Source organism: Erpetoichthys calabaricus, chromosome 16 (assembly GCF_900747795.2).
Source record: "Erpetoichthys calabaricus chromosome 16, fErpCal1.3, whole genome shotgun sequence".
NCBI lineage: Eukaryota > Metazoa > Chordata > Cladistia > Polypteriformes > Polypteridae > Erpetoichthys > Erpetoichthys calabaricus.
The window spans coordinates 82785924-82808710 of NC_041409.2; the positions used below are offsets into that span (position 1 = coordinate 82785924).

Genomic DNA, 22787 nt, shown 5'->3' on the forward strand with positions numbered 1-22787 from the left:
TTTCTAATTACTGTACTACTAACTGATCAGTTTATGCAAATTAAACAAGATATTCTATGACTAACACACTTGGCCAGTTTCCTTGTTTTTTCAAATTACAGCGGAAAAAAGCACTCCCTATCACCTAAAAATGTGCTTTCCATCTATACCAGGGAGATATGGACCTCTTTCCAAATCTAGATTTATTGCTATGATGCTGTGACAGTTAGCTGCCCCAAAAGAAATGGGCTTAAAAACTGTACCCAGCAATGTCTTAAACACCCTTCACAATCTGCGACATATCGTGGCTGAAAACTACATAACTTTTAGACGACAGGGTGTAATGTAACTGTTTTCAAACAATACCTAAAGCCCAAAGTCTAGTCTAAATTGTAGTGTGAACAGTCTCAAAACTAACAGATGCCTCAAAATTCAAAACAACAGCAACAGAAAATAAATAAATAAAAATTAAAGATACTTCAAAGAGTTCATTTCTTCCATTGGAAGAATAAAAAGTCCATCAATAGTATGATTTCTCTTCATAGTTAAATCAACTATACTTTCAAAAAGTTCTGAGGAAAGGTCTCACATGAACTCCAGCAACACAGCGGACATAAACACAAGTATTTAAGGACTTTTGTTAAAATCAAAGAAGCACTTTGACTTTCAAAATTTCAAAGGAAATATCCTTAAAAATGAGATTTAATAAATGGAAAAGAAAAAAATCAAATATAGCATATGTGGTTAAAAATAAACAAAGTTCTAATAAAGTTCTTTAGAGATTTAGTGCATTAGAACAATTTTGATAATAACAGATTATAACTATCTAATTTCTCCAAAATAATATTGAGTTGAGTTCTGAAGCACTATAAAGTCCTTTTCTTTATCATACCACTTTATAATTTATTCCATACTAGCCAACCTGCGGCGTAGCATAAGCCGCATAATTATTTATTGATGGGTGAACACTTCCTGAAAGACACAGTTCTCCAAATGGGGTGGGTTTGAGGATACGACTGTGAGTGAATGAAAAGATGGAACTCTGGAGAGAGCAACATTCAATTGTCAGTGACTGAAAACTGGTTTTGGCAGAAACAAGCATATCTTTTTGAAAGTTTGTCCCTGTGCCTTATTAATTGTCATTGCAAAGGCCAATCTAACAGGAAATTGTCTGCGTGTAAAAAGGCAAATTTGAATCTGATGGGGTCAGGGAAATCTGGGGAATATGGACAGTTTGTGAGGTAGCAGCTGAGATTGTTTTACACTCTAGTACATTGCGGTGAATGCTGTCAGTCAGTCTAGTGCCTTTACAGAGACTTCTTGCTGGCATGAGGTTTCTGAGAAGCATGATGACTGAACCAATTTTAAGTTTGAGTTTATGCGGAGGCATGCAAGTGGGAGTAAGACTGCTAAGAAATTCTTCGGGGAATGAAAGTTGATGTGCGGGACTGTCTGTGACGATGGAGTCAACGCTGGTGAAAGTTACTTCTTCGGTAAGGATAAGTTTCAGTACCTGTTCATTAAGGTGTAGCGAGTCTTCGTTGGTGACGCTTAATATAGCTCGCGTACTGAGTTGTTCCGGAGTCACAGTTGAGAAGTCGATGTCGCCACAGTTGTTGAACGGGATCAGAAATAAAAGGAAAACAATATGAAGGTAATGTTGCAGGTGTTCCGTTTTTCCCGTCTTGCAAAATCTTGTTTGTGAGGAAGAGCTGTCATATTTGTCATCAGTGTAAGTACATGCATGTGACGCCACAAAAGGTTGCTTGTTAATGCAACCGGCAACGGTAAGTGCTAGAGTTGGCGGGCGGGGCTCTGTCCTGCGTACCCCATGACGCAGGGGGAGGGTTAGAGTTGGTGGGCGGGGCTCTGTCTTGCATGCATGTGTATCCCATGGTCGGGCGACTTGGTGGATTATATATAGAAAAGCAACCGGACCCGAAAAGAACAATGAAAAGTCAACGTGGCTCAGAGGTGCATGTGGACTGTAGCAGAGACGAAAGTGACACGAAAGTGACTGAGGCGGTGTTTGGTGAGGTGCTGCGTGCCTCAAGAGCAAGGGTGGACTCGGGAGGAAGGTTAGAGTTGGTGGGCGGGGCTCTGTCATGCGTATCATGGTCTTAGAGTTGGTGGGCGGGGCTCTGTGAGTTGGCGGGCGTGGCTCTGTCTTGCGTGCATCTTGCTTGCGTCTTGCTTTTCATGGTCTGGTCTCTGTCTTGCGTGCCATGGTCGGCTGCTTAGTGAATTGTTGGTGAGATGGGGCTCTGTGAGTTGGTGGGCGTGGCTCTGTCTTGCGTGCATCTTGCTTGCCATGGTCTGGTCTCTGTCTTGTGTGCCATGGTCAGCTGCTTAGTGAACTGTTGGTGGGCGGGGCTCTGTGAGTTGGCAGGCGTGGCTCTGTCTTGTGTGCATCTTGCTTGCCATGGACTTAGTGAATTATATATATAGATATCTGTCACTCTGTGTGAAATGTGTGTGTTTGTTATCTACTCTTAACATGCTGCAGTGTTCTTTTTGCAGAATTCATTTTAAAGTAAAAGCTGGAGTTCACTGTACTTATTTTCTCCATAATTATAAACGTTTCAGTCATGTCACCTCTTAATGTACGTTTTCTTGAACTTAAAAGCCTCTGCTCCTTCAATCTTTCCTCATGGTTCACAGTTCTCACTCCCAGAGTCTGTCTGTCTGGCTACTCTATCCTAGACTTTCTTTAGTGCTGCAATGTCATTTTTGTAATATGGAGACCAAAGCTATACATAGTAATCCAGATAGGCGTTAATAATGCATTATTTAGCTTAATAATAAACATCCTTGTATTAAGTGCATCATTTTACATAAACTAATACACTACAGCCTTCTTAATGGTGTTTTATGTTGAAAGCAGCTCCAATAAATGTGGTTGTGAACACTTAAGAAAGAACCAAAATATCTGGAAAATGAAAATGACTGATGGCAGATTACCACAATTCATTCAAGAGTATTTAATTTATTAAAGAACAGTACAACTATGAAATTAGGTGAATTTGGTTTAAGACAATGTGTACATTAAGACTGTGTGTACAGTCGTTTCATTAAATAAAAGTTACATCAATTTTAGTGAGACTTCATTTCTGAATCATGAGGTTCAAAAAGTATTATGTTGGCTACAATTACTTTACCCCGTGACCCTATAGTTAGGATATAGCGGGTTGGATAATGGATGGATGGATGGACAATTACTTTAATTGTTTGCCTTTACTTTATCAGTGAAGGAATATTTGCATTTTTTTTTTATAAATATTAATAAAGTGCTGTTATCTTTTTAAAAGTACTGTTTGATAATGATATGATTGTATTTTGAAGTGTCACACAAATTGCTCCTTTGTCTGCTCTATTGTTTTCCTGACAAGAATTTGTAATGTTTGTTTCTGTTAGCACTGCTCACCATTGTTGACCTGTTTATAGTTTGTTAGCTATCATTTCTCTGCTGCTCAGATACTGAACTGGCTAGGTTTGTACTTAATATAAACCTGCTACTCCAGAAGAACTGCTGTCTTTACCAACTATACTCTGACAATTTAAATATAATTTCATATAACCTGTGCTCACTTTTCTTTGGAAGGAAAAACTTTGAGCTTAATGCAAATTATTTTTCTAAAAATATTTCTAAGATATACATTTTAATACAAAAAGATATACTAGTTCTTGAGCTTGTTAAAATTTTGCTCTAATATCATTGTAACTATTTTGTAAAAGATGAAAATTAACGATGAGCATATATTGTGAAAATGGTAATATATTACCACATGTTCTATACAGTCTACAGCTAGGTCCTCAATTAAGATCCTGCAGAGTTGCAGGTTTTCATTCCAAAAAGTTTCGTAAGCCAGGTCTAGCAAATAATAAAACTTGGTATTTAATTGTATATGGCTTTGTTAGTGCTTTCATTCATCCAAGTCAAATTTTTATCATATTGTAGATTTTAAATTTTCTGAGAACATTATCCATATGTTTTGTGATCTGGAACAAAGTTGAACCTGTGGGTCCTTCCCGTCTCTCACATAATTCAAATCATTTTTTTTTTTAAAACACAGACACAATGCATATATAAAGGATTCAACTGAAGCACACTAACTGACGAGCTAGTGGTTTCTTTGTCATTTGCACCTCATTATTAAATGAAGGCTGGTTAAGCAAATGGGTAACAATTACAACCTAAATACTGCTGTTTAAAACTAAAATAGGCAATGAAGGTTTCTGAATCACAGTAAGCAAGTAAATTAAAACTATGCTCAAAAACACTTCAGTTATTTTTAGGTAATTTATTTTAATATAACAAAAGTTTGTATTTCCAAATCAGCAAAGCAGACACACAATAGGAAATTAACACTTTTTAACAGTGTTACAGTTCAAAAGATGTGTGGTAAAATGCCCATTAAGGGTGAACATTACAAACAATATAATAACTCTAACCCACTTTGGCTATGTACAAACTATAATTATGTTTTACATGCTGCTAGTTTTATGGTATTTGTCATTTGATGATGTGCCTGTGGCTTTTGAACAGCTTGTTGCTACCTGACACACTTAATAACAATATAAGAAAATGTATGCAGCTTTTAGACAAGGGACTGCACATAAGAAGTTGCTAAAAATTACACAGTATAAGTCAAGTCAAATTGAGGAACATGCACTGGTACAGTGCGCTGCCACACCCACTACACGGCGAAACAATTTGGGATCACAGTTTGCAACCCCCCAGGCAGACACGTGGTCCAGTCCCGCCCTCCGGAAATGACCCTCTATCTGCCACAGCCAGGAGTTACATGGGCGACCCCTTGGCCTGGTCCAGCCACTCGAGTCCCCAACAAGGAGGATCTTACGAGCCGGATCACCCTCGGGGAAAAGCGCCACATGGCCATAGTGCTGTAACTGATGCTCCCTCACAATGCAGGTAATGTGCCTCATTCGGGACTCTATCAGCAACCACTCATTCAACACAAACTCAAACCAACGGTACCCAAGGATTTTCCGGAGAAACACAGTACCAAAAGAGTCCAATCTTCGTCTAAGGTCACTAGATAGCGTCCCTGTCTTGCAACCATATAGCAAGACAGGAAGCACCAGGACTCTAAAGACTTGGACCTTCGTCCTTTTGCATAGGTATCGGGAGCGCCACACACCCCTTTCCAGCGACCTCATGACCCCCCATGCTCTCCCAATCCGTCTACTGACTTCACAGGAAGAGTCACCAGAGACATGAATGTCACTGCCAAGGTAAGTAAACCTCTCAACAAGGTCAACACTCTCTCACAGTTACCCTTTTATTTGAATGATTTGGCTTATTTTATAAATTTTTGTACAGTGTTTTTCTTAATTTTTCTTTGCATATATTTTGCTACATTCTTTTGTTAACATTTTATTATTTTAAAAAGTAATATATGAATGGTAATGTGTTATATGTTGATTAGCATGTGCAAGTAAGAAATTCACTGTAACCTGTATACTCTGTTCACCTCTAGTGATGACAGTGAAACTCTGTAAACCTATTATTCCTTTCATACAGAATATGGGCACTGAGAATTTTTAGATTCCCTAAATGTGAAGAGTACATCCAAGTAGTTAAAGTGCTAAGCATAAAAGGAAAAGGTGGCTAATTTATTAGGAATCTTATATAATAATAATGAATACAACTAAGGTTGGAAAATGACTTTTTGGAACTGTATCCAATTTAAATATACTAGAACCATAAAAATAACTTACTGAAATTTTATCATAGAATGAACAGGCTAATAAGAAATTGACAGGCCTACTTCAAGTATTCATATCAGTTAACCGCCTAATTCTTATGAGAATTCTACAATCATTACAGTCAATAATAGCCCTTTCTCAGAAAAAGTAAGAACATTTTAGAATATTGTGTTATTTTTTAAGCACGATAGCAATATAAATACTGAATTTCTGTTTTTCCTTCAGATAAAATCCTGCAATGCTCTAACTGCATTGTGATGTGTACAGAGTAAAGTGACATCTTTGTAGCACATCTGACAGTGACTAAGTTATTATAAATAAATATTCCTTCCATACATAAATGTTCTGAACTTGTATTTTCTTTTACTTAGCCACAAGCAGATGAAGACAATCTGTGCTATATTAGATTCACTGAAGTGAGTGCATTGTTAGCACTTTATTGCCAAAAACAGTAAATAAAGAAAATAGAGCTTAACAAACATAATTGGAATTATAATACCTATTGATATGGATTTGATTATTTACCTTATACTGTGATTTTGGCTTTCTTAGCTCTGGAGCAAAATGTCTTGAAGGAATTTCACCAACACCTTTCATGCAAAAGGAGAACAGCATTTTTGTGTTTTAATCAGCAAGGATTTAATGCTTAAAAATATTATTAACATTACAGAACAAATGATCACACCAATGCATACATAAACAGAGGGTCTTTCCCAATAGCTTTGCGCACAGTTTGAAGTGGTTTAATAAATGTACAGGTGCTGGTCATAAAATTAGAATATCATGACAAAGTTGATTTATTTCAATAATTCCATTCAAAAAGTGAAACTTGTATATTAGATTCATTCATTACACACAGACTGATGTATTTCAAATGTTTATTTCTTTTAATGTTGATGATTATAACTGAGTCACTTCAGTAATGTTAATGTGAATGTAATCTTATATCTTATACCAGCACACCTTGGGCCAAATACAGCAGTGCCCCAATTTCTTCTACTGTACTCACCACTGTTAGACCTTTATTATAGAAAAAATTTCATGAGACATGAACCACATAAAACTCAAATCTAATTGAACAAAACAGCTTCTCTTAGAAATTGTAGACCATGCTTTTGTCCGAGTCACTGCACAGAACTTGTTTAAAGAGTACATGTTGTATATGATATTTTAATCTCCTGTAATACAGGAAATGCTACTATTATTATGCTTTTAGAATTAAGTGCTTCTTTGGATACTGTTAATCACAGAAAAAGTCTATCAAGCACTGTTCATTCTTTAACTCATATTTATCGTTTTTTGTTTTATACTTGCAAACATCTTCATTTGTATCCTCAGATTTTGTATACAGTATATATGTATAGTGCATGATGCGTTTATATGTATCTTTAATCTCTACATTTTCTATTTTAACACCATTTCTTTTTTAATACAATACTTGTAATTACTAAATAGCACTCTGAGCTCAATGTGAAAGTGTTCTTAGTGAGAATAAACTGAAGTGAAATATGATTTAAGCATATTTATGACTGTATGCCTAATGAAAATTAAATTAAGCTAAGTAAGTACTTGCAATCATTCCTGCAACATTATTGTAATTGTTCTACTTATTTTAAAACTGCCCTACACATGAAACTCTAAAGGTACCTCTACGAGAAAGAAAAAAGAATGGAGTCCAAAACCTACTAAATTATGATGCACAGAGAGTGTATTCTTACTTACATTCTGAAAGCATCTGGAAATTTCCCATTTTATTTTTTCCTAAAACAAACCAAACAAGGAAACAGTAAATAGATTTACAGCACAAAATATATCTGAAGATAAGGAAATGTATGCAGTAAACATTAAAAGAGATCAAGGCAACCTTGACCACTGTGGGCTTGAACTCATCTCCACAGTTCATCAATATTTATCCAAAATACTTTTTCTCAGGTGTTCATTGACTTTACCTTTAAAAATGCAACAAGAGAAAATTCCAGCTCTAAAAACCTACTCACAGATGTATACTATGAATAAAGAACTTTCAAACTAATTATGATAATTTCACTGAGTTTTTCATATCTTAGAAAAATGATAAACATTAAATAGTAATAATTACCTGGATAAGTATAGATTATTTTATGCAAAAATATGTAAGAATATCTCTGAGCACAAAGTAATTACACCAAAGCACAACATATAAACCAAATAGGATTTTGGCATCCCTTTCTATATAATATGAACACAAGACAGTGAAAAATTAGAATATGTCACCATTAGGGAAAAAGATGCAGTTTTTACAATATTTCCAACTTGCAGAACAAAAGCACAGTTCTGGAAAATAAAGATGTATTACGCGTACAAATATACAAAATTATTTAATTATTAGAGCCATTAGTATTGGTCCAAACCTTCATCACATTCACAATAATATTGGCATAAATATATATGAATATAATCACCTTTAAACAAGCTGCTTAGGGAATAGTTAGATCCCTGTTTGGATAAGGATAGATTCTGCATTGTGGTTTCAATTTTTGGAAACCCAAGTTCTTGATCTGTTGCAGACATCCTGTTCCTAGAAGCAGTTTCCTTAATGGACAGGGAAATACCTGTGTGATATGAAAAAAACAAATGTTGTGTTTCAGAAAAGATTGATCAAAGCAAAAATATTAATTAAAAATGAAGAACACAACACATGCCAAAAATATAACTGCCCTTTTGAAGGTCAAATGTACTTTTACAAATATAATGCCATATGGAATAGATATTATTAGGCTGTAACATTAAAGCTAAGTGTTTTCAGTTTAGTCCAAAGCTCTGATTCACTAAATGTAAAGGTAATATACAAAAATGTATATTTACATGCAAGTTGCCATGTTAAGATGGACATTAAGAATAAGAATGATTTAGGCTACCAAATTTTAATTTACTTTTATTGCTTAAAAATGAAAAACAAGTTTCTAATCAAGTTATTCTTTCCTAATAGCTTTTTGTATGAATTACGTTCCTTTCTGACATCTGTCAGAGTATTCTGCTTAATAAAACCAGTTTATTTTAACCTGGACCCTGTGTTTTAAGTTATGTACTGGGTTTGGGGGTCTGTGATGCCCCCTAGAGGCCACAATATAAATTCTCTGATCCCCTTACAGAACATTACCTAATATTAAAATCTTTAGCAAAAGACAGCCACTATTAATTGATTTCCATTCTGGAAAGAGACCCCGTGTACTTGTATTTGTGTTGTCTGGGCAGTGAGTGTGCTTTCTTATTAATATATCTTAATTAATAATACAGAAACAATACACTGTATAATATGAAACAATGTAGTATACACGCAACATGTAATAAATACCAAAACAAATACATAAATGCTCAAGAATTTACTATATAAAAGTTGACAATTATGCATGTGTCTAACAAGCGTGTGGGAACCAGTGTCTGTGTGAGAGTAACTTGTTGCAAACTGGGTATATCATATGCATTTGCTACTACTATTACCTGGTTAAACTTCACAGTTCACAAAAAAAGACACTCAGTTCCACAAGTAGTGCATCATATGATGTAAGGAATCTGAGCAGATTCAGTGGGAATAAAGGGAAGCAGGGACTGTGACACATGCAAAAGTGAGTCTATATTTTGATAACTACATTTCTTCAGAAGATATTTTCATGCTTGGAGTAAAGGCCATCTTCTTCTTCTTTCAGCTGCACCTGTTAGGGGTTGCCACAGCGGATCATCTTCTTCCATATATTTCTGTCCTCTATGTCTTGCTCTGTTATACCCATCACCTGCATGTCCTCTCTCATCACATCCATAAACCTTCGCTTAGGCCCTCCTCTTTTCCTCTTCGCTGGCAGCTCTATCCTTAGCATCCTTCTCCCAATATACCCAGCATCTCTCCTCTGCACGTGTCCAAACCAACGCAATCTCGCCTCTCTGACTTTGTCTCCCAACCGTCCAACTTGTGCTGACCCTCTAATGTACTCACTTTTAATCCTATCCATCCTCGTCACACCCAGTGCAAATCTTAGCATCTTTAACTCTGCTATCTCCAGCCCTGTTTCCGGCTTTCTAGTCAGTGCCACCGTCTCCAACCCATATAACATAGCTGGTCTCACTACCGTCGTGTAGACCTTCCCTTTCACTCTTGCTGCTTACCAGTCTGTCACAAATTACTCCCGACACTCTTCTCCACCCATTCCACCCTGCCTGCACTCTCTTTTTCACCTCTCTTCCACAATCCCCATTACTCTGTACTGTTGATGAGTATTTAAACTCATCCACCTTCACCAACTCTACTCCCTGCATCCTCACCATTCCTCTGACCTCCCTCTCATTTACACACATATATTCTGTCTTGTTCCTACTGACCTTCATTCCTCTCCTCTCTAGAGCATATCTCCACCTCTCCAGAGTCTCCTCAACCTGTTCCCTATTATTGCTACAGATCACAATGTCATCAGCAAACTTCATAGTCCACGGGGACTCCTGTCTAATCTCGTCTGTCAACCTGTCTATCACCACTGCAAGTAAGAAAAGGCTCAGAGCCAATCCCTAATGTAAACCCACCTCCAACTTGAATGCATCCGTCACTCCTTCCCGCAGGCCTAACCACTATCATACTTCCCTCGTACATATCCTGTACAACTCTTACGTACTTCTCTGCCACTTCCGACTTCCTCATACAATACCACAGCTCCTCTCGAGGCACCCTGTCATATGCTTTCTCCAGGTCCACAAAGACGCGATGCAACTCCTTCTGGCCTTCTCTAAACTTCTCCATCAACATCCTCAGAGCAAACATTGCATCTGTGGTGCTCTTTCTTGGCATTAAAACATACTGCTGCTCACTAATCATCGGCTCCCTTTTTAACCTAGCTTCTACTACTCTTTCCCATAACTTCATGCTGTGGCTCATCAATTTTATTCCCCTGTAGTTACTGCAGTCCTGCACATGCCCCTTATTCTTAAATATCGGTACCAGTACACTTCTTCTCCACTCCACAGGCATCCTCTCACTTTCTAAGATTCCATTAAACAATCTGGTTAAAACCTCCACTGCCATCTCTCCTAAACACCTCCATGCTTCCATAGGTATGTCATCTGGACCAACGGCCTTTCCATTTTTCATCCTCTTCATAGCTGTCCTTACTTCCTCCTTGGTAATCCGTTGCACTTCCTGATTCACTATCTCCACATCATCCAACCTCTTGTCTCTCTCGTTCTCTTCATTCATCAACCTCTCAAAGTACTCTTTCCATCTGCTCAACACACTCTCCCACGCTTGTGAGTATGTTTCCATTTTTATCCTTTATCACCCTAACCTGCTGCACATCTTTCCCAGCTTGGTCCCTCTCTCTAGCCAATCGGTACAGGTCCTTTTCTCCCTCCTTAGTGTCCAACCTCTCATACAACTCATCATAAGCCTTTTCTTTAGCCTTCACCACCTTTCTCTTCACCTTGCGCCTTATCTCCTTGTACTCTTGTCTACTTTCTGAATCTCTGACTATCCCACTTCTTCTTTGCCATCCTCTTCCTCTGTGTACTCTCCTGTATTTCCTCATTCCATCACCAGGTTTCCTTTTCCTCCTTCCTCTTTCCAGATGTCACGCCAAGCAGCCTTCTTGCTGTCACCCTTACTACATTTGCTGTAGTTTCCCAACTGTCTGGTAACTCTTCACTGCCACCCTGTGCCTGTCTCACCTCCTCCCTAAACTCAACCTTGCAGTCTTCCTTTTTCAACTTCCACCATTTGATCCTTGGATCTGCCCTCACTCTCTTCATCTTCTTGATCTCCAACGTCATCCTACTGACCACCATCCTATGCTGCTTAACTATATTTTCCCCTGCCACCAATTTGCAGTCTTCAATCTCCTTCAGATCAACTCTTCTGAATAGGATGTAATCTACCTGTGTGCATCTTCCTCCACTCTTGTACGTAACCCTATGTTCCTCCCTCTTCTTAAAATACGTATTCACCACAGCCATGTCCATCCTTTTCACAAAATCCACTATCCTCTGACCTTCTTCATTCCTCTCCTTAACACCATACCTACCCATCACCTCTTCGTCTCCACTGTTCCCCTCACCAACATGCCCATTGAAATCCGCTCCAATCACCACTTTCTGTCCTTTGGGTACACTGTTCATCACTTCATCCAACTCACTCCAAAAATCTTCTTTCTCATCCATTGCTCACCCAACTTGCAGAGCATATGCACTAACAACATTCATCATCACACCTCCTATTTCCAGCTTCATAATCATTACTCTGCCTGACACTCTTTTCACCTCCAAAACACTCTTGACATACTGTTCCTTCAGAATAAGTCCTACCCCATTTCTCCTCCCATCCACACCATGACAGAACAATTTGAATCCACCTTTGATCCCCCTGGCCTTACTCCCCTTCCATTTAGTCTCTTGCACGCACAATATATCAACCTTCCTTCTCTCCATTATATCTGCTAACTCTCTCCCCTTACCAGTCATACTGCCAACATTCCAAATTCCTACCCTCAGTTCCACTCTCTTTACTTTCCTCCTCTCCTCCTGCCTCTGGACACTTCTCCCCCCTATTGTCACAAATTTCTGAATAAAACTATACTTTATATTTTTATGGGCTGGGATTTGGAAAGCAAGACACATGACAGTGTTGGACATAAATCCACAACTGCGGCATACCAACAGGATATCAGTCCTTAAAACAGCCAAACTCATTGTAGTCCTTAATGCACACAATCTCAAAATCAGATCAAGATTCATGCAATATGAAACAACAGTGCCATCTGTTACAACACCATGATGCCTACATTCCATTTACATTAGCACAATCAACTTTTGTAATAGTACAAGGCAGGAAAGAGTCCTGGAAGGGATTCCACGCTAGAGTCTCTCATGCACACGCTGGATCAAATTGGATCTACCAATTCAGTCTAATAAAGTGTCTCTGTACTGAAAAAATGAAACAAAATTTCCAAAGGTCACCTGTGGATAAAGGCAAAAACTTCCTGTTGCAACAAAAAGTCTTTATTACCAAACTTACATATTATGCATTCAAAATAATGCACATACAATTATTTTGTCCCAAATCTTGCATGATTTCAAATCTAAAGCATACAGTAGACCCCCGCGAAGTCATGGTTCAGAGTTCGCAGCCTCAGTCATTAGCAGATTTTTCCTTGGAACCTATCTAATAATTGTTAGTGGAACCCGCAAATATCCTTCACAATTTATATGGCTTTTTTTGTGGCAATACTGTACTGTAGAGAGAACAGGAAGCAACTGTATAGAATAACGCGGCTAGGGATGGTGAAAATAGCCAATAGAATTTGAAACTGCAACCCCCAGCAGTGGCTCTGATTGGTCTTCTGCTGAGGGTGCTGGGGCTGTTGGGGTCAAAGGATGTCAGCGTGGCATTTAAAAAGGGGGCTGGGTATCAAAAGCAAAAAAAAAAGTTTTTGTAATTTGTGTTTCAAGATCCTGTCTGTCTGCCTTCTGTTGGGTAACCTGTACTTATTCGTTTTGTCCTGTATCGTTTTGTGGTTGGTGTCTGGATTGTCTGCCTGTCTACATGAGAACTGTAAGTGGATTCATGGCCATCCTGCAAAGAAAGGAGCACTCTTGAACCCGTCCACCCATCTTCACCATTTCAGGAACTAGTGGTAGGACTATCTTTACATTCCCATTCAACGTGTTGGACTATCTATTTTTATCATTACATCTCATCCATTACCGTTTTTCATGAACGTTTTTCATAATTTACTGTGTGTGTTTTGTTTGTGCTTTGTTGTATTTAATGTGCAATCACCGTAAGGGGAACAGGAGTGGTTCATTTATTTTCATTACATTCTTTATTTGCTGTTTGATTAACGGTTTGCTTTATTTTTGTCTCTTTTTGTGTGTGCGTGCAGGTCAGGCCAAGGCTGGGTGAGTCCCTGGAATCTCTACCATAAAAATAAATAAATCACCATGTTCCCGACGGTGTGAATCTTATCGGCACCGGACCGCTACAGCATTATTCATTTCTCCCTGCTGCTGACTGACTGTGATGCATCTCCAGCAGAGTGTTCTTGTGTTTTCTGTTCCTCTTAACCCTTAAACCGCCACAACCGGCTATAGTCGTTTCCCAGTGCCATTTGCGAGCACGCAGGAGCTGATCAGTCAATGCCGTACATTCATTGAGCAGCCAGCTCATGACCACTGCCAGCCCCTTGTGATCAGGGGGGCTGAACGCTCCCCTAGAAGACACGGACGCTCCTCTAAAAACTCCTCTTAAAAAAATGCTGATAAGACTAGTTTCACATTGCTCCCTTACTTACTGGGCTTACTTGCGGCTGCTCTGTTGCGTGATATGTTTCTCGCGCGACGCAGCCTGAACAGCACCTGTCCTTTTTAGCTAATTGCTTTGTTTCTCTCTCCATCCATTTTCCAACCCGCTGAATCCGAACACAGGGTCACGGGGGTCTGCTGGAGCCAATCCCAGCCAACACAGGGCACAAGGCAGGAACCAATCCCGGGCAGGGTGCCAACCCACCGCAGGACACACACAAACACACCCACACACCAAGCACACACTAGGGCCAATTTAGAACCACCAATCCACCTAACCTGCATGTCTTTGGACTGTGGGAGGAAACCGCAGCGCCCAGAGGAAACCCACGCAGACACGGGGAGAACATGCAAACTCCACGCAGGGAGGACCCGGAAAGCGAACACAGGTCCCCAGGTCTCCCAACTGCGAGGCAGCAGCGCTACCCACTGCGCCACCGTGCCGGCATATTATATATATACATACACACACACACATATACAGTATATACAGCACTGCAGCCTCACTGTCCCTGGGATTGAGCTGCTGCACTAGACCAGCCTGCCAGCATCAGCGTTTACCACTGTGTGCTTGTGTGCAGCCAGTTCAAGCGCAGCTGGCTCAGTGATTTACTGAATTTCATCCATGGCGTCAGTTGCACTACGTACATATTGTTCCAGTAGTTTTTAAAATTGTTTTTACAGTTCATTAGCAGTGTGTAAAATGATCAGTGTTGCAGTAATTGTGATGCTCTTTGCATGAAAAAAAATGTGTTCCATTAAAATTTCACTTTTTCTTTGTGAATTGTGACGTTTACTTAAACAGCAGCAAAAAAGTATTTGGCGTCCAGGGATGCATTAAACCCCAAGTATGTGGCAGTTTAAGGGTTAAAGCCCCAAGATGCCACTGAAACACCCTGCACCTTCTAAGGCTTCTGGCAATGAAAACACATACCGTTAACATCGATATTTTACATTCTAGCACTGCGGGTGACATATCAGTACAGTACTGTACAGTACAATATAATATAATATACAGTATACATACAGGTAATGTATTAAGCGGAGTTTGAATTTAAAGTGTTTTGTGGGCATATTTAGGGTTTAAATTACAACAATAGGCATTTTTTTAACCACATCCAAAATCCATGGTTTTTCACAATTCTCGGGTGCTTTAAGAATGTAACCCTGTGAATTGCATGCTAAATTGAGCTGGCATGAATTAAACTGGATTTTGGTGTGTGAGTGTATGGGTGTGTGAGTGTATGTGTGTGCTCTGTGTTGCATGGGTATTCCATTTATGACATTCAAGGCATGCAACCCTGCTGCCAGGATAGACTCCAGCATCCTGCAATCCTGAACTGGAATACATTTCTTCAGAAAATGGATGGATGAATTTTAAATACAAAATACATTAACTTTAAAAAAAGTACTATTATAATAAACTTTAAGGCATACTTCCCACTGGCTCTCCATTCCACCCGACCTTTTCCACATCATCTTCATCATCGTCATCATCATCATCCACCAGGGTCTGTATGCTGTTTACAGCTTTTTTTGATTCTTTCAGCTAAATCCAGAAAAAAAGAGAAAAATTATAAAAACACACTTCTAAATTAATTCCATTTCTAAATTCAATAGATGTCTACAATACAAACCTTCACAGACCTTTGAGTGTTTAGTTAAAATTTTGTGTCACGTCTGAATTTTATTATATACATTAAGACAGGGGTCTCCAACTCCAGTCATGGGGGGCTGCACTGGCTGCAAGCTTTCATTCTAAGGGCCCATTTATACTTCACGCTCAGAACACGTACGCGCACGCATCATGGCTGCCAAGCGTTTCCAAAGTTCATTTGACTCATCCTCTAAGTATGTCCTCAGAAATTAACACTGGGGGGCGCAGTATGATAAAAGTTGGAATGTGATGTCAGAGTCTCTGTTTACTATCTACATGTGACAGAAAGCCGCTATGCAGATCCTACAGGATCGATGTGCGTGCTTCAATGTTTGATGAATGGTTCGATGTGGTGAAGCAAAATGCCGACATAAAAATGCATTCATGGTGCGTTTTTTTGCACCTTCACAAAAGCATCAGAATGTACAGCAGCATTTTTAAGTCACAGAGAAAAAAAAATTAAGGACATGGTGAAAAGGTCTATTTTGTGATTAAAGTGGAAATTTCAGCCTTAACCTTGTAGTTTACTTTATCATTGAAGCAGACCGTCGTAAACGTCATCTTAAAACCGACCCAATTGTTAATCACTACGTGCTTCTGGGGCTTCCTCCTGTACCCTACAGAAGCGGAAAGCAGAAATAAATCCCCACACAGAACACATTAAATTCATGATATTCCAGCTCTCTGCACATTTAGAATCCTTAGCTTTATACTTGATATCAACTTCGTGATGAAATTCATTAAAGTATGTATGTTACATTTTACAGATCAATCATTAACTTCATTTAAATAATGAATACCGTTAATAATTACACGTGTGGAGGTGGCACGGTGGCAGAGTGGTAGCGCTGCTGCCTTGCAAGGAGTCACATTCCTTGTGTTCCCTACCTGGTGTTTGCATGTTTTCATGGTGGGTTTCCACAGTTGTGCTCTGGTTGTCTTCCAAAAACATGAAGGTTTGGTGACACTAAAATGACACCAGTGTATAGTAGCATAGTGTATGCAGTGAATTAAAGAATGTGTTTAATTTACAACCAAGAATCGGCACCTAACTAAGCAACTGGTTGGAGTGAAATTGGTTGGCATTTGAGGCCCTGACTTAGTTGGTCTTCTGTTGCATTTTGTTTCTGTTTGGTTGCCATGTAAGGAAAGAAAGAAAGAAATTCAGAGGAATGATGAAGAAATTCAGGGGAACAAATCTTAAAAAAAAAAACAAGTCAATCAAAATAAAAGGAAAAGGACTTAATTACCAGCAAAACTGGTTACCAATTAAGAAAAGGGTTGGAATGAAAACATGCAGCCCCTGTGGCCCTCCAGGACTGGAGCTGGAGACCACTGCATTAAGACAAACTGAATACCTAAACAAGTGTTTTCTTTTTTTTAATTTTAGTTTGAAATACAATTACTAATCCATATTACTAACCGAGAATGGTAAACCGGATATGGATGCAGGTACATGGCATGCCCATGGACGCAGGAGACATAGAGCGCAGGTGCCGACAGCGAGCGAAGTCTGATCCACCGAGAACGAAGGAGTCACAGCTCAAAAACCAAGGAGCTCAACTAACATAAATAAGAAATGAGGCGACGAGCCCATAGGTAACGACACAGCCACACAAAAAAGAGGATTTCGCGCTGCACCCCAGAGTCAAACGGAAGAGGCTACGGAGGCCCCACAGGTCCACAAAGATAGTACGGAAGGCGCGTGAAAGTACGAAAGGCGCATGCGCCTACAACGCACTTCTGAACTAAACGGCCACACTACACAGCATGGCCCACGCGCTTCTAACACACCTACGGAGGCCCCACAGGTCCACAAAGATGCGAGCCCGCATGGATAAAAACAATAGACGTGGGCACCTACAACGCATGTCTGAAACCGTGGAAGCAAAACTGTCACAGCTCCAAAACCAAACAGCTCGACTAACGGAGCTACAAAAACGAGCCCGCATGGACAAATACAATGTACATAGACGCCTACAACGCGCATCTGAAACTGCGGAAGCAAAGCAGGCACGGGTTCAAAACGAACGACCACAACTGACGGAGATACATACAGAAGCGAGCCCGCCTGAATACAATTAATGAACGTAGGCGCCTACAACGTGCCTCTCCAACAGCAGAGTGAATAGATAAACGGCAAAGAAAGGAACGACAGACGGCCAATAAACAATTCCGCCAATTAGCTGACAACGCATTCTGTAATGAGTCCACTATTAGTGGACATTCATTAGGATTAATGAATATACTTCCTTTGTTACACTCCAATATATCTCATATATTCATCAATGTATTTCGGGTTACCCAACACCGGGGGTAGGCGAGCGAAGCGAGCAGGGGGCGGAGCCCCCTTGTACCATATAATCCACATATAGATGAACAATAAATGAACATTCGGTATCTTGAAGGAGTTGGAAGGCAAAATTGGATATTTTTCCAAATTTTCACACAGGGTGCTTCACCAATCTGTGATACTTGTGGTACAAATAATGATTAAGAAGACTTGTTAAATGATGACGTTTGAGAATACCACAAATTGCATGGACCACCATCTAAAAACAATGTTAAAATGTAAAAAGAAATGGAAGTTATCTTGTTCTATATATTTCAAAAGAGTGCATGTCTTTGGTCAGTACTGAAAACATTTTGCTTAATTTCTAGTTTCGTTGCGTGAGTGGCTATAACATTGCATTTTATTCATTTTTTTATTTGAGCCTTTTGATTTACTGTTATAAACAATGCAATACATTATATCATTTTTACATTATGCTTGTTTTACCCCTTTGAAACAAAAAGAAAAAAAAACCTGTATAAAAATAAACTTTAAATATTCAATCTGGTAAATTCTCAATAATGGTCTACTAGTTAATTATTTTAGCTTAATTATATTGTTTTCAGTTATGAGAAAGTCTATTCGTGTTATGTCATTATCTTCCATAAGGAGAGAAAGTCTGCAGGGAGCGCTGTAGCATGATTTCAAAAATCATTCACATTCTCATGCAAGCCTGCTCAAACATTGCCTTATTAGACTGCTTAGTATCATACTAATTTGTAAAATGGAATATATTCTTTTGGAATTGGTTCAAGAAAAATCAAATATGATCCAGTTTTCCAGCATTGGTGCTCAAATTATACTGTATATCACATATTTAAACATCAGGTTCTAGCAGGGCTGCTAGATTTTTTCCTGTTCAAAGTTTTAACCAGAGAATAACCTTTGCATCTAAATAGAATCTTATCATTATCTGCGTTCTCGTGAATTTCTGAAGTAAGCATGTGCATTTAAAAATTGGAGTGTTTGTGTCTTTACAAGTTCCATTGTAGTAACAGCTCTGTACCGTTTTGTTTCAGTATCCTTACTAAGGGGCGCTATTCCATTAGGCCTGTTTTATCCAGCTGATACACAAACATGTGGCAGACAGTATGAGGTCTGGAATAGCAATTTACTTCATCATCTTATGTGCACCTACTACTAACTTCACAGTGTAGCTGGCTTTGAAACTATTTCTGCATCATTATGGCAGCCATATCTAACCAAAGGCTAAGAGGACACAATTTGAGCATTCAAAGCCTTTCTGAGATTAAGTATAAATGCAAAAGGTGTCAAATATTTCCCAAAGCAATGATGTGGAAATGTTGAAATTAGATGCTGTTTTGAACAAGGAATTTAACTAGAAAGAAAAAGCAAATAAAGCAAAAGGTCCATAAATATTTGGACAGAGACAACTTTTTTCTAATTTTGGTTCTGTACATTACCGCAATGATTTTTAAATGAAACAACTCAGATGCAGTTGAAGTGCAGACTTTCAGCTTTAATTTAGTGGGGTGAACAAAACGATTGCATAAAAATGCGAGGCAACTAAAGCATTTTTTTTAACACAATCCCTTCATTTCAGGGGCTCAAAAGTAATTGGACAATTGACTCAAAGGCTATTTCATGGGCAGGTGTGGGCAAGGCCGTCATTATGTCATTATCAATTAAGCAGATAAAAGGCCTGGAGTTGATTTGAGGTGTGGTGCTTGCATGTGGAAGATTTTGCTGTGAACAGACAACATGCGGTCAAAGGAGCTCTCCATGCAGGTGAAAGAAGCCATCCTCAAGCTGCGAAAACAGAAAAAACCCATTTGAGAAATTGCTATAATATTACGAGTGGCAAAATCTACAGTTTGGTACATCCTGAGAAAGAAAGCAAGCACTTGTGAACTCAGTAACGCAAAAAGACCTGGACGTCCACAGAAGACAACACTGGTGGATGATCGCTGAATCATTTCCATGGTGAAGAGAAAACCCTTTACAACAGCCAACCAAGTGAACAACACTCTCCAGAGGGTAGGCGTATCGATATCCAAGTCTACCATAAAGAGAAGACTGCATGAAAGTAAATACAGAGGGTGCACTGCAAGGTGCAAGCCACTCATAAGCCTCAAGAATAGAAAGGCTAGATTGGACTTTGCTGAAGAACATCTAAAAAAGCCAGCACAGTTCTGGAAAAACATTCTTTGGACAGATGAAACCAAGATTAACCTCTACCAGAATGATGGCAAGAAAAAAGTATGGAGAAGGCGTGGAACAGCTCATTATCCAAAGCATACCACATCATCTGCAAAACACGGTGGAGGCAGTGTGATGGCTTGGGCGTGCATGGCTGCCAGTGGCACTGGGACACTAGTGTTTATTGATGATGTGACATAGGACAGAAGCAGCCGAATGAATTCTGAGGTGTTCAGAGACATACTGTCTGCTCAAATCCAGCTAAATGCAGTCAAATTGATTGAGCGGCGTTTCATGATACAGATGGACAATGACCCAAAACATATAGCCAAAGCAACCCAGGAGTTTATTAAAGCAAAGAAGTGAAAAATTCTTGAATGGCCAAGTCAGTCACCTGATCTTAACCCAATTGAGCATGCATTTCACTTGTTGAAGACTAAACTTCGTACAGAAAGGCCCACAAACAAACAGCAACTGAAAACCGCTGCAGTAAAGGCCTGGCAGAACATTTAAAAGGAGGAAACCCAGCATCTGGTGATCTCCATGAGTTCAAGACTTCAGGCTGTCATTGCCAGCAAAGGGTTTTCAACCAAGTATTAGAAATGAACATTTGATTTCCAGTTATTTAATTTGTCCAATTACTTTTGAGCCCCTGAAATGAAGGGATTGCGTTAAAAAAAATGCTTTAGTTGCCTCACATTTTTATGCAATCGTTTTGTTCACCCCACTGAATTAAAGCTGAAAGTCTGCACTTCAACTGCATCGAAGTTGTTTCATTTAAAATTCATTGTGGTAATGTAGAGAAACAAAATTAGAAAAAAGTTGTCTCTGTCCAAATATTTATGTATGTAAGACCTTGGCTAAAAATAAAGTTAGAAGGCACTGTTGCACAAAAGTCCATGCTTTACCAACTTCATGCTCTTTTTTGCAAGGGTGCAAGGAAAGGAACTTAATAAGCAATCAAAGAATGGTTTAATTGGTAGGCCTAAGCTTGTTTTAAATAAGTCAACCAAAAATGTTATGGTTACAGGAAATTACATTAGAATCTTCCCCCACACCTGAAAATTTTTATGCTGGTTTTGAGCTAAAGTCAATGAAGCACTGCATTTACACATGACTTTCTAACAAATATAATGCATACCCAAAACTATGAAACACCAGCAGGTAGCAACCATATCCACTGCCTTCTCTCTGGTGGCTTTTGCAGGTTCTAAACTGATTAGTCTAGAGAGACTAAAAACCATTTTTAGTTTTGGCTATTTTTCTGCATAGTAACTCTCAAAAATAAATAACTGCTTAAGGGATCAATTTCTGCACATATCCTTTGTAAAATCTTACATTTTAATTTAAATGAGCGTGCTCCATGTCATACTGGCATAGTCAAACAATTGGCACATAAACAAACAAAAAAAAAAAAAAAAAACTAAATCCTTCTAATCCTCATGTAGAACATACAGTACACTGACAAAGTGCTATAACATCAGTGCTCCTGGTGTTTGCCAACAAGCCACCTCCTCAGTACATGGAGTGCTTCCCAAGGATCAATGAACTATTTCATTAAAGTATTTCTAAAACTGAAGGCTGAAATCAGGGTAGGAAAGGTCAAATCTGCCCCCACTCATTGAAATCCAGGGACATTTTATAAAAGGGAGGAAAATACACAAAATAACATTTTACTTTATCAAAATAATACATTGACTTGCTTAGTTTCATCAACTGCAAACAAAATCTAAATTAAGCAGTGTACAGATTCTGTTTCTTTTCGTTTTATTAGAAGATAGTCAAAGCATAATACATAAGCCAAATATTGATCCAATTAAATGAAAACATTTCTACATAAGTCAGTGGTACTTAAACTGGTTCAAACTGAGGTCTAGTTTTGCTAAAATAAAAAAACAGCAGATCACCTAAAACCAACAGTCTCTAGTTGGCATAATTTTGCATTACCACATTTATTTTGCTCAAGTTGACTTTAAAAGAGAGAGACCTGCAGAGGCACTGATAAACATTGGATTGGAAGAAGAATGATTTATAAAAAAAAATGTTCAGATATAGAAAGGATTGTTACTGTTGTATATGGCGCAGCATTAGGGTGGTCCACAAACCAATGCAAAGAGTCAATGTTTGTAGAATTATTTCTCCTCAAGCCTTTTTTTGATCAACGGGAATAACTTGCTTACCTTTGAAATTTCATCCCGACTGTAAAAAATTAGAGGCTGAACGTTTTATTTGTTTTTATGTATGTTCTCTTGCACAGGGTTCTTAAATGGCTAAGTAACTTTTAATGAAACACAAAACATTCTAGTACTAAGGTGGAGTTCCCAGAACATTCAAGGATTAAGATGGAATTTCAAGAACATTCTAGTAGTAAGTAGGAGTTTTTACTTAAAACATTTCTGATTAATAGAGTCTTAGCAGAAACAAAGAAAAACACTGTGCAAAGCCTGCAGAGTCTACTGTTACCGGACACTCGACGTCTTTAAGCTGACAAATGATTCTAAACAGCTGAAGTTATAAACAGAAAGAACAGCATCATTCTTTGATGTTCTTATGTAAAAGGACAAAGAATGGTCTCAGTAGTTTCTCAAGGATCCACTAGAGGAGTGAAGAGATAAG

General features: G+C 38.7%; 1 protein-coding gene across 2 annotated transcripts in view; it reads right to left on the reverse strand.

Moving 5' to 3' along the window:
- vipas39 (VPS33B interacting protein, apical-basolateral polarity regulator, spe-39 homolog) overlaps positions 1 to 22787 on the reverse strand; it is a 136428-nt gene that overhangs the window by 73985 nt on the left and 39656 nt on the right. For both annotated transcript variants that reach the window (XM_051919775.1, XM_028821225.2), the window contains exons 3-6: positions 15460 to 15571; positions 8151 to 8300; positions 7432 to 7470; positions 6235 to 6299 (exon numbers count right to left, since the gene is read on the reverse strand). In XM_051919775.1, the coding sequence (XP_051775735.1) occupies positions 6235 to 6299; positions 7432 to 7470; positions 8151 to 8300; positions 15460 to 15571 (366 nt within the window). The remainder of the gene's footprint in view (positions 1 to 6234; positions 6300 to 7431; positions 7471 to 8150; positions 8301 to 15459; positions 15572 to 22787) is intronic.